The 12,838-nt window shown below is 35.9% G+C and overlaps 1 protein-coding gene across 4 annotated transcripts in view; it reads right to left on the bottom strand.

Moving 5' to 3' along the window:
* Positions 1-250: 250 nt before the first annotated feature.
* The window catches only part of LOC135704455 (voltage-dependent calcium channel type D subunit alpha-1-like), a 41,163-nt gene continuing 28,575 nt past the window's right edge, over positions 251-12,838 (bottom strand). For 2 of the 4 annotated variants that reach the window (XM_065225924.1, XM_065225925.1), the window contains exons 4-5: positions 924-1,057; positions 260-859 (exon numbers count right to left, since the gene is read on the bottom strand). In XM_065225924.1, the coding sequence (XP_065081996.1) occupies positions 647-859; positions 924-1,057 (347 nt within the window). In that variant the 3' untranslated portion in view covers positions 260-646. Of the gene's footprint in view, positions 860-923; positions 1,058-12,838 lie in introns of all 4 variants that reach the window. The other 2 variants (XM_065225923.1, XM_065225927.1) reach the window with 2 other exon arrangements.

Here is a 12,838-nt window from a genome sequence, read left to right as displayed (position 1 = left end):
AAATAGTAGAAATTCTCATTACTAATCATTACCGAGCGTATCCCATGACAATTTAACGCTCACTGCGTGTTTATGCTCATTTCTTCGATTATATTTTATATTTTATTGCAATACCTTTCGTGAACCTTTCATAGCATCGTAATGTTTATTTACTTTGCACGATAGGTAGCCGCTTTGACAGTTCAATAGGTAGACTTGGCTTCACTCTTGGCGTGACTCATTATACACCGACTCTACAGTAAGTATGTATCAAAATTTGTAAATCAGATTATTGCTGCGGTTATAGGGTATGATGAACTCTGGATTGTTGAAGTTGATTTACAGGTTATTACTAATGCTTTTGGTTACTTGGGCAGTTTTCAAAACCCACGAATATTGATCTTGCTTTCTCAAAACGCGATATTTTCTAATTAATTTAAGAATGAAAATGTGTGCCGGTTCGCGTTGAGATTTATTTTATTTTCTTTGCTCACCTCTCTCAAATCGAGTCTCAGGTAGTCATTTCTAGATATTCTATTTTACAGGCACTCTAGCAAAAATGAAAACAACAAGTTGTCAGACCAAATCCATTTGATAACGGTACACAAGTAAAAATAATAACGGAAATCATATGAAATATAACTTATGTTATCACTTTTAAATTCTGCTATAAAATTTGGTTGTCATTTTTTCTTTTTTGTTTTGGCTGTAGTTGTTTTGGCTGGCTATAGTTCCTGTTGAATCTTTCTTGAAGCATTAGTTCATGAGCAGCTAAATCCATTTCCTCCTGTGTCATTTCCAGGGCTTCTTGCATTTCCAGCTGAGCGCAATGCACAAATTCTGGATCACAATATTTACCTAATCCTTGTTCTAATAAAACCTGTTAAAAATAAATATTTTATTATTAAATATAAAAAAAATACTGCTGGTGTTTTAATATTTACTCGTCCAACGAGGCTTTCTGCTGATCCGATAACTTCAATAGTTTTGTTTCTTTTATCTTGTGGACTACTTGGCGTAGACTGAATCACTCTGGCTGGTATGAAGTTCCCTCTGCCAATGTTACCGCCATTTGTTGCTACAGGATAAAGAGTGAAGGTTTAAGCAAGGGTTTAAGTACAATTTTATGTTAATAGAAGTGAAACAAATTATTATAAAAGCTGCGTAGAAACTAATACAAAGCAGTTTTTCTCTGCTATAACAACACCAATATGCAATAGGGTGGATGTTCCTATAGTTGTGTAGCACTGACATTCACGTTGTGGTTTTTTTTAATCATATTCTGTGTTATATGTTTAATGTATATGTTGGTTTGTTTTCAATGATAATACACCAATGCACTGCCCATAAACGAATAATAGTTCCCTACGGAAAAGAGCAAGCCAAGAAAAACACAGTTTATTTTTTTTCTTTCATGGTTTCTTATGGCTGGGATCTCGTGACAGCTTATGTTGACTTGTGAAATTTCGAAATGTAATGCGAAGATGGTCGCTACAAGGAATCACCTTAATATCACTATTTGTTCTAGATTATGAAGTCATTAATAAAGTTAAATAATAATAATAGATTATGAAGCAACTTTTTGAAAGAGCTTAACGACACTTTTGGAGAGAACTTAACGACAAATGCAATCAAAGTATGGATTTTAACATTATCTACATATGTCTTTTACGAAAAAATGTATTGTCTCGTAAGAAACGCATGGGAAAGTAAAGTAAACTCTTTTCATTCATACGGGTCATTAAGTACCCCAGACTACATTCACAGACAAACAGACGCAACTCTTTGAATAAGTTTTTCTTGAAAACATTGTACCTCAAAAATAGGACCTCCGTAATGACATCTCTCTTCTCTTCTTATTCTTTCCTTTATTTAACGTTGGTTAGGTCATCCCTTATTTTCAGAAATTGGACCAATCTGTAAATTCAACCTCTTAAAATGTTTTTTTTTTTTTTGAAAACAAACATATCGTTCAGAGGTGGCTCATAGATATTTTCACCTCCGGTTGTATTGGTGCAATATGTGAGAGGAAAATAATAAACAGCTTTACGTGGCGATACATCCGCTAGTGTGTGTGTGTGTCAAACGTCACTAATCTCTATCGGCCCTAAAGCTGGGTTTAGACTAGGCAAGTCACTTGATCAACTCAGTTGAATTCAATTGGCTTGAAAAGTTGAGCCTGGTTCAACTTTTTTCAATTCAAGTGAAATGATCAAGTCAATTGAATGGCATGGTTTACACGTTCAATTCACGTTCAAGTCAGTTGAATTCAACTGACATGATCAATTGACTTGCCCTGTCTAAACCCAGCTTAAAGGAATGATAATGAAAGCAACCCCCCATGCCATGGTGAACACGCTACGTTCGTGTACGCTCCATATATATCACCATGAAAAGATACTCGCACACGTATGCTGAACGTCAACATAAAACCACAGACAAACAGACATAACACATTGAATATTTCTTACTGTAAAACATCGTCGCTAAAACATTACCGCCATCTGTTGAGTACACTGTGGTGGGCACTACGCTGAACAGATGGCGGTAGTGTGTAAACGTCAAACGCAAGAGAATTGACTATGCGCGCCACAGTTGGTAGTACCTGGGTACTGCGGAGTCGACCAATTTTATTTTTCAAGCCAATGGAAAACTGCTTGCAAATTTTCTCAAGTTTAAAATTGATTTGCTCTTTCTCAGTTGATTCCCGCCAAAACCTCTGAGCCAGGAGTGCTCGAGCCCCCATGACTCTATCAAAGTTTGTTTACATACATGTTTCGCCAAAGTATGTTTTACTGTAATTGAAAACTCAGCTGCCTCATAAAAACTATGCTGGTTTTAATACTTTCATCACTAAGCCTGTTGGTTTTTATCTTTGAGCTTAAAATTAAGAACGTGTTATGAAAAAGTATGAATCATTTTTATGAGATTACAATGCTTGACGGTAGATAAGAACAGTAACTGCATTTGCTGCTTCTGAATGTTTTTCTCCCGCTTGACAGTTCACACTGGCTCCCAAGTGACAAGCACCTTGAGTGAGTCCGCAGTACTCAGGGTAGTACCATAGAGGTAACTCTAAGACCACTGGGTCCCGAAGAAAATCATTATTATTTTTGGCTCACTCAGTACCAGAACAACGGTCCCAAGCAGTCCCAAGCTATTTCACTCACCCCTGCATGTTCTGCATGAATCCACACACCCCTGATGTTATCTGTCAAACTTTCATAGCGAATCAAAACAAACATAGTGTAGTAATAGAATTTCAACTAGAATAGGGTACGTTAATCGTATGCTTGGGACCAATAGGCTACTTAAGTGGTGAGCCAATTTAAAATCGTTAGTTTCGTATTGATTGTTGGTAGTACTACCAAAGATGAATACCAACTACGATACTTTTTAATGGTCTATTAAATTCTTGTTCGATGAACAACTTGCGAGTGTTATTTCTGTTTGCCTGTGATAAAACAGTATGTTACATAGTCACTCTTCTGCAATAAAATGTAAGAGTGTAAATGTAAGAGTGTAAATGTAAGAGTGTAAATGAAAGCACTCTCTCACTCTCTTTCTTGAAAAATAGGACAACGCTGTCATGCGTTGAATTTAGCGTAAAACCAGAGTTGAAAATGGTAAAAAGGTAAATGAATCATTAAGCAATGACGATGTTCCTCAATAAGTAAAAAAAAATCTCCTAAAAATAGATCGGGTTGCTCCTTAAATGATTGATCAAAATACGTTAAAAATCTTAAAATGCTCAGTAAATATTTGAAGTACGCTCCCTAAAATAGAGAAAACTGTACATTAAGCATTTGAAAATGCTCCTTAGTTTGTACCGCTTAGCACCATTTTGAAGTGTAATTGTACCATATATCATCGGAAAAGCTGCTGTAGAAAGGTTAATAAGTACCATGAAATCAGCTGAAATGTTCAGTAAAAATGCACAAATGCACAAAATGATTTACTGAACATTTCATCTGATTTCATGGTACTTATTAACCTTTCTACAGCAGCTTTTCCGATGATATATGGTACTGTTTTATTGAGCAAAAGTAGGGCTGCCAGTAGACAAACTGACTCTGTTGCGTGTGAAGTATTGTTATCGAAACTAGAGGAAACCTTCACAACCTGGTGAAGTCATCCGAGGTGTAACAAAAACAAATGTTGCCAATATTTAAAAATGCCCATTGATCGACATCAGAGTTGCAAGCTTCACTCAGCGTAACTCTTCTATTATCAACTCTGCGTAAAACGTGACAAAATTGAAAGTAGACGTTGCACAAGTAGTCATCTGATCCGAATCTTCTTGGTTTGTGAGAGGAAATTCCATGGCAACTAACAGTGCTTCGGAAACAAGTGGAAATTTAGCTACATTTTTTTCCCCTTGGTTTGTTTTTCGTCGATATTGTTTTCCGTGCTGAGCACCAATGCTACCGACGCCAGGAAGGCAGCTCCCACACCTGGACCCTACCTATCGACCCATCAACTCATGAACCGGGGACCAACGGCTTTACTTCCCTTCCGATGTTATGCTTAAGAACATCCCGGCGACGCCGACTGGGATTGAACCCAGGCCATATAAATATAGTTTACCAATGCCTAATGAAGTCATTCTTGTAACGAACTTTGAAGCAGACGGACTAGCAGCAACGAACTTTGAAGCAGACGGACTAGCAGCAGTAAAGGCTGGCGCACAATAGATACGTTTTCAGGTTTTTTGACAGTTAGCCCATGCATTATCTGTCAAAAAACCCGAAAACGTATCTATTGTGCGCCGGCCTTAACAGCAGTAGCAGCAACAGTAGCAGCGGCAACAACACAGGTAGCTATAAACCAGTTGCTTTTGTGTAGCCGTGACAAAGGTTTTACGCTAAATTCAACGCATGACAGCGTTGTCCTTTTTTTGAACAAAGAGAGAGAGAGAGAGCTTTCATATAAACTCGAACATTTTATTGCAAAAAGAGTGACTATGTAACATACTGTTTTATGTTGACGTTCAGCATACGTGTGCGAGTATCTTTTCATGGTTTATACCATGGATTCATGGTGATACATATGGAGCGTACACCAAGGTAGCGTGTTCACCATGGCATTGGGGTTGCTTACACTATCATTCCTTTAGGGCCGATGAGCAACCTCTAAACGTTAACTTCAAATTTTGATGTTTGTTTTCAAACCAAAACGAACATTTTAAGAGGTTGAATTTACAAATTGGTCGAATTTCTGAAAATAAGGGACGCGTCTTTCTAGACTGCTTTCTCACCCCGATGAGTCTAGGTTAAATCCCAGCCGAGGTCGGTGGAATTTTTCTGAGACATAAAAATATCTGGTCACCCCTTGGGAAGGGAAGTAAAGCCGTTCGTCCCGGCCCATGCGTGTTGAATGGTTGCGATATCCTTCGCAGATGTGGAAACTGCCTTCCTGCACATTCGATTGCCGTCAATGGATGGCAATCGATGTCCGTCGGTGATTGGCACTAGATTGCGGAATAGAGACTGACGCTAGGCCGCTTTAAAAAAAATAACAACAAAAATACATTAAAAAACAATGTAACAATAAGACGAAAATTATTGTCTTAATAATGATTTATTATTGTTACGTCTACAATAAATTTACCTTGATTTATGTTGAACAAAACAATAAATTTCATGGTAAATGGAAAATTTACAATAAAAAAGGGGGGTTGTTAAGTATCTTAACAATGAAATTTTCGTGATTTCCCCATAAATTTTTTTTTCAATAACATTATATATTATTGTTATTTTACTGTTGGTTGGCGAATTTATTGATTAAAAAAAATAACAGTGTACTTTAGAGTGTATGTGTTGGCTTGACAGATCTACTTTATCGACTTTAAAAATAAATCGAAAAAATAGAACATCGTCCCGGGAAGGGAAGGGGGTGGTATATGTCTGTTACGGGTGAGTCCTTTTTTTACTGGTTATGGATTGAGATTCGATCCGGAACTTGTGATAAATGGAGGCCAATTCCCCTGCACTCGATCTCTCTAGGTCACGTCTCCTTGGTGGTTGAGCGTCGCTGATAAGTTAATGCATTCTACTGGAGAGAATCGCCCATGAAATATGCTTCCACCTGAGAGTTCCTTCCTGACATCTTGAAGTGGTGGAATTTTTTATTATTATATTGTATGATTATTGACTGCACGGAAAAGGTCTGCATTAAGCGGGATTAAGATGAGGCAGGTGAGTTGAATTCAACTCAAACCAATCTGGTCGTAGGCGTTCAATTGACTTGGCAACGAATAGAGCAAGTCCGATATCGGTCAGATTCCTGGACGTTCATTTCGCAGTTCAAGTGAGTTGAACGCTGAATTGAACCATCTTAACCCAGTTTTAGAAAGGGTCTAGGATAAGAGATGAGCGGACGCGAACTGGCTGGTTTTGAGCAGGGGGCTGGCAACCCTATATCAATCCTATACGTTTGACAGTAGGCAACATCACGGGCCTTATTTAAATACGGCCCGCCTGACGTATACATGGTGGAAAGGGACGGAAAATCGTGTTATAAGGAGAAAGACAAGAGCGGATGATAGCATCAAAGACATTATTATTATTATTATTTAGCTTTATTTAGGAGGCTTTCAGCCTTAGGCTGGTTCGCCTCCACCATCAAAGACATGGCCGCTAGCCAGGCCCCTGGTTTTGAGCCAAACGAACTGTCAAAGCCAGAGCCATATGAGCAGCGCCTATCTTGATTACATTGGCAGTGTTGCTGACCCTCTCATAGTCTGCATACTTCAATCAGATTTATTTTCATTGTTCGTGAAGTAACCCACAATGAAAACACACCAATATTTAATGTAACAACAATTTTTATTGTAATACAGTTGTTCATTATTGTTCATGATCGAATCATGTTAACAATAAAATAAATGAAAAATACGATAAAAATCATTGTAAAAACATTTTATTTTGTACATTCATTGTACAACTAGGTAGCAGTTTTGCCGTTTTCGGAAGAGTACAACATTATAACAATCATTTTTATTGTCGACAATAAGTATTAATGTTAGAGCATTGTTTCCACTGAAAATTTCACTGTATTTTTTTTCGGGCAGTGAGTACGTTAATTTTTTCCTATAATCCGTCCAATTTATATCGAAAGTATTAATTATATAATTATTTTTCATTTCTGGGCCAATTGTTTTCAGACGACATGGACATTAAATGGCCAAATGCCACACACAAACCTCGTCCACAACAGCAAAAAGCGAATTTGTGCACGGTTCGCTACTGGGTCGCTGACCACGGCCAGGTTCTTATTTACTTTATATACGGACGCATGATGAAAATTTATGTTTATAGATTATAAATAAATGATTTGTCAAATGAATCTTCAGGTTTGTTGTTAGAAATAATAATTAATTAATCAATAACAATCATGTTATTAATGATTATTTCAGGCAAATTAAGTACAGCCAATTCGGTAAAATTATACCGAACGCTATATTGCAAACTTCACCGATCATTCAGCAAAATTTACAGTCCTGGTCAGTACATTTTGACAGCTCACAAGGGAACAAAATTTACCAAACGGATTGTAAATAAAAAAAATTACCGAATAGATTACCAAATGTTCAGCTGTTCCATATTCGGTAAAAAATTACGGTATACTGTAAAAAAATCTTAGTGTGTACATCAACTTCAAATGAAATTATAGCGGCTGTAGTAAATCATTATATCAGTGATTTTGCCAAATTATCTTAACAAAAAATAGTAGAAATTCTCATTACTGATCATTACCAAACGTATCCCATGACAAATGAATGCTTACTGCGTGTTAATTATCATTTCTTCGATTATATTTTATATTTTATTGCAATACCTTTCGTGGACCTTTCATAGCATCGTAATGTTTGTTTACTTTGTACGATACGTAGCTAGTTTGACAGTTCGATAGGTATACCCTGGTATACCTATAGACTTGGCTTCACTCTTGGCGTGATTTATTATACACTGACTCTAATTAATGTATTAACGCTGGTTACCGTCTAGGCGACGATTGTTCTTATTTGACAGTCACCTCCCCCCCTTGATTGAAAGAGCAGTGGGCAAGGGGGCTTTTAAAGTTTACCCACCCGTGTTTGCATTTTACTGAATGTTTCACAAACGTCTATTTTAATTGAATCAATGCTTTCAACAACAAAAAATCGAAATAGGACATTAGTAACCTTTTGTCATCTTTACGTATATCCCGAGAATTTCGATATTCGCGAGAAATCGGGGATTGCAGTGTTTGTTTACAAAAGCGATTACGCCCAAAGCCCGGATGTATGATCTGTATACACACATCTGTTTTCCTCCCTGTTTTCTTTGTTCAAGTGTTGAAAGTTGGTTATAGTGCTCCTACCTACAGCACATTCCTCTCAAATCGAAGGCCGCCCACACAAACCAACACCATCATCGTGTAGGTAGAAGTTTCCCCTATCCGATGATGGTGTTGGTTTGTGTGGGTAGCCTTCGCTTTGTGAGTAAAGGGCTTTGGAACAGTTTGTTTACAAATGCTGATGGGCCCTTTTCTATTGTTGATCCAGTACCATTTTCAATCTTGGCACCGACGTGGAAACAACAGCACTATAGTTTTCACCCAGATTGCTTTCAATACCATTTTTCACATCATTTAGATTAACTGCTTTTGCACACTCAACAATAATAAAGCCATTTTTGCCGTTCCTAAAATTACTATGTTTTTGTATGTTTTTGATCCAACTGTGTTATCAAAAACATACGAGTATCTTGGAAAGCTTGTTTGAATTTTTTCGGTTTAATCACAATGTCCTGACGAGTCTTACCATTATCCGGTTTGTTACTGTTACTAATATTTTTACTTGTACTAGCACGACTAGGTATTTATTTTTACAACATCTGCAAAACTCACATTTTCTTAAAAAACATCATTGTCACTATTTTAAAATTTAAGTTTTTGCCGTCTGGGATTTTGGTACGATTCAGAATGAATCTACTTAGGTGCACTGCGCTACATTCGTTGCAGCTATTTTTTTTCGTAATAATTTAAAAAAATTAACACGATAAGTAATCATGTAGAAAGGAGTCCTCAAAGCTGCTGATACCATTAGTTATTCAATGTCCTTTATCGTAGATTCAATTTACCTACGGTTTACGGTACTATCAAAACTTTCGTACCTTTCAACAATGATCCTAAGATACAACGTCCAAAATTGGTTCAGAAATATTCAATAATATCAAGAACTGAAAATTTGCCTAAACAATTGGGATACTCTAATGCAGGTGTTCTACTGGCAATTCAATCTTTACATATACGCAGGTCTTTAGTCGCAGTGCAGTGCAATTCCAATAATTTTAGACCAAAGGAGCTAACTGTAAACTTGGATACAACTTTATGTTTGGAATTTGAGCATTAACTAATTAATTAAGTAAGGAACTTTGAGCTTTTTTTCGCACTACTGGAACATCTTTCCTAATGTTTACATGATTACAGATGATACTGCATTTTTTGACAAAAACGGCGCCAATTAATTTATATGTTTGCAACAGTTTCAGTATAGTATATATTTTACTTAAATTATTATTATTATTATTATTATTATTATTATTATTATTATTATTATTATTATTATTATTATTATTATTATTATTATAATTATTATTATTATTATTATTATTATTATTATTATTATTATTATTATTATTATTATTGTTATTCAATAGACGGTTATATCTCCACAACTGGAACATCTACCCTACATGATTTCATTGAATCTATATTAAATGGTTGTACATTAACACAAACACACACATTTATGCAGTTTTTGTTTTTGAGATGTTGGGTGCAGTACTATTCGCAGCGAACTTGACTTGGCTATACACACCGGTTTAGCAGACGAAGTTCTTAAGACTTGTCACAAGTATGCACAGCGAGCCTAGTTTGCTGTAGATTGCTCTTATACCATCGACAGATATGATTGTAGCACCGTTGTACTCTTTAATCTAGTACCGCAAACGGCTAACTAGATTAAAGGAGTACAACCAGTACAACGGTACTACAATCATGTCTGTCGACGATATAGGGCCAACGCACATTGTATCATTGTACATTGCGGAAAACCTGAAACTTAGACATTAAATTTAGCTGTCATTTTGCCGTAACGTACCACTGACGGATGCAATGCGCGTGGGCCTTAAGACTAATTAAAGTTACGTGTAGCCAAGCAACATTCAAATGCCAGTTCGGGAGTTGACAACCCTTCAGCGCACGTCAATGTGACTCGTAAAGGTTGGTTCATTTGCACCAGCTACACCGCAAAAACGAAAACGACGATACCTAGGATTAGAAGCTCAATGGGACCATGGGCACATAATCATAATTTATTTACATGTGCTGAAGCACAGGAAAATATAAGCACTTATGACAAAAAACCATATTTCCTTTTTTTTCGCACATTAAACGACAATTATACATAATAGGGTAAAAGTGCATGATTTCTGTTTATTTTGCCTGTACCCAGAATATTTTTTTTATTTATCTTTCAATTGAATCTATTTGAATCAGCCCAGTGGCAGGCACGTAGGCAACATGTTGTACCGTGACAGCGGGCCCAGCACAGCAAAATAAATTATTTGAGCCCGGAACATGCTGCCTACTGTCAAACGCTGCTGTTGGTATAGGCCTTGTCACTGGCCTGATTTGAATACGTTATTTGCCATACTTCTCAAAATAATACAGTATCCTTATTCTATACCCATCGAGATACGTTTGTGAAAGTTTGGTAGAAAATTTTAGAATATGCAATGAAAGAGTTATTGAAGTCATCGATCAAAAGTTTGGGGTCACCCCACAGTATGGTTTGTCGCTGTTGTAAGTTTAATTGAAGTTCTAGTATACAAAAATGGGAAAATATGATGAGCCACATGCCAATATAGCATGTTACATTCATTGCCTTTCAACTACTGCAAAGGGAACTTTGGACAAAAAATGGCAGAGGCCGTCCTCAGGCCTGTTATAATGTTGTAATGAATTAGCCCATAAAAAATTTAACATTTCTACATTGGAATATTAAATAGAACAGCCTATTTAAGACCTTATTCAGGTAAAACTATGCTTCTGCTTCTTAAAAATATCATTTTAAACTTTTTTTTTAGAAAAATAGCATTTTTAGCTTTTGGTGCCCCTTTGCATTTTCCAGTGGTCAATTATCTGCTAAAAAACATATAATAACAAATCTGCTTTCCAATGTTTGCAGTGACGAAGCAAATATGGTGATGCAAATTTAAGGCCTGAAATCGCAATTATGCCCGAGATGAACTTCCTAGAAAACAAGAAGTGACAGTGCCAGTGTAATCAGCTCAAATTGTTAGGTTTTCTTCTTACTTTAGGGTGGAGGTGAGGATTTGAAGCATATAGACGAGTGCACGGGTGAACTTTTGTTCATCTACTGAAAAAAATGACACAACAGCGGGGCCCTGTTTACTAAAAATGAACATATGAATAATGCTTATGTCACTTTTTGTCGAGTGAGTGAACTCAAATCCATCCGTGCACTCGTTTATTAAATCAAGCATTATTTTACTATTGGGAGATTGCCGTAAAAGCTCACCACTGCATGATGATGATAATGTTGACAGACTGCATATAAAATTCGTGAAAATTAGCATTAAATCATAATTTTCATCAAGCCTGCGTAAAATTTTTCCAATATAACATTCGAATTGAAGAAGAAATTTTTTTCACGATCAGACTGATGTGCATCTTTGACTTCTCCAGATGAACTTTCATAAGATATATTCATTTTATTTCACAGTTCCATCAATGCTGCACGCAGAAAAAAATATTTTAAAAGTAATAATATTTGACGTAAAATCAATAAGAATTTCATTTTGTTTTGGCTGCAAAAAGAAATCATTATTGTTTCAACAATCCAGTATTTTTGTTTCTAAAAACCCATGGATTGTTAAATCAAAAAGAAAATCTTTTAGAATTTACAAGAGCTTAGATGGTTTTGACGTAAGCTGTCAAATTTGGCAGCTGGGTCAACAACAAAAATATGTTTGTTTTTAAAAGAGATTTCTTGTTGATTCAATCATATTTATTTTATAAAGTCTGACAATTCACGCAGTAGAAATAAAAATGTGTTTATTGATGTAATAATAATATGGCATTTTTTTTATGTTTCGTTTTCATTTTGAAACAAAATTGCAGAAATTGTAATTGAATTTCTGAGGCATAAAATAAAAGCCCCCGGTTCATGAGCTGATGGGTCGATATGTAGGGTCCAGATGTGGGAGCTGCCTTCCTGGCGTCGGGAGCATTGGTACTCAGTACGGAAAACAAGATCGATGGAAAAAAATAAAGGAAAAAAAAACAGAAATATTGATTATATTTATCAACTGCAGCTCGAATTGCAGCATACTTACTTAACTCAAGTCTCAAGATTTTCGAAAATCTTGCACTTATTTCCCGAAATTTACAATTAAAAACAATACTTACGTGGAACGCGTAGGTATTGTTATTGTTTACATTTTTGTCCGGGTGAAAACGAGGGAATGGTTGGTAGTTATTTTTGCTTTCATGGCCCAGAGAATGGACACAGCAAATAAATGCTAAATTAAAATTAACTATTGTTGGCTTAATAATAGAATATTGTTATTTTTACAATAGTTGCATTTGAAAAGTGGCTGATTAAAACAAAAAGAATCCTATTTTGAATTTATATGAATAAGTATTATTGAAACAACAAAAAGCAATATAATTTCAACTGGAATTGTTTGCTTAAATACAATAAATTAAAGATTTTTTTGGTTCAATGCAAACAATTTTCTGTCCGTGTGCATCGTAAATATGATGTAAACAGAAGTAAATTGCTCAA

Source organism: Ochlerotatus camptorhynchus, unplaced genomic scaffold, assembly GCF_037179485.1.
Source record: "Ochlerotatus camptorhynchus isolate MF236.1 unplaced genomic scaffold, CSIRO-AGI_Acam_v1.1 ptg000241l, whole genome shotgun sequence".
Classification (NCBI taxonomy): domain Eukaryota; kingdom Metazoa; phylum Arthropoda; class Insecta; order Diptera; family Culicidae; genus Ochlerotatus; species Ochlerotatus camptorhynchus.
The sequence above is the reverse complement of the archived record's forward strand: the minus strand, read 5'-3'. Positions and strand labels throughout refer to the sequence as shown.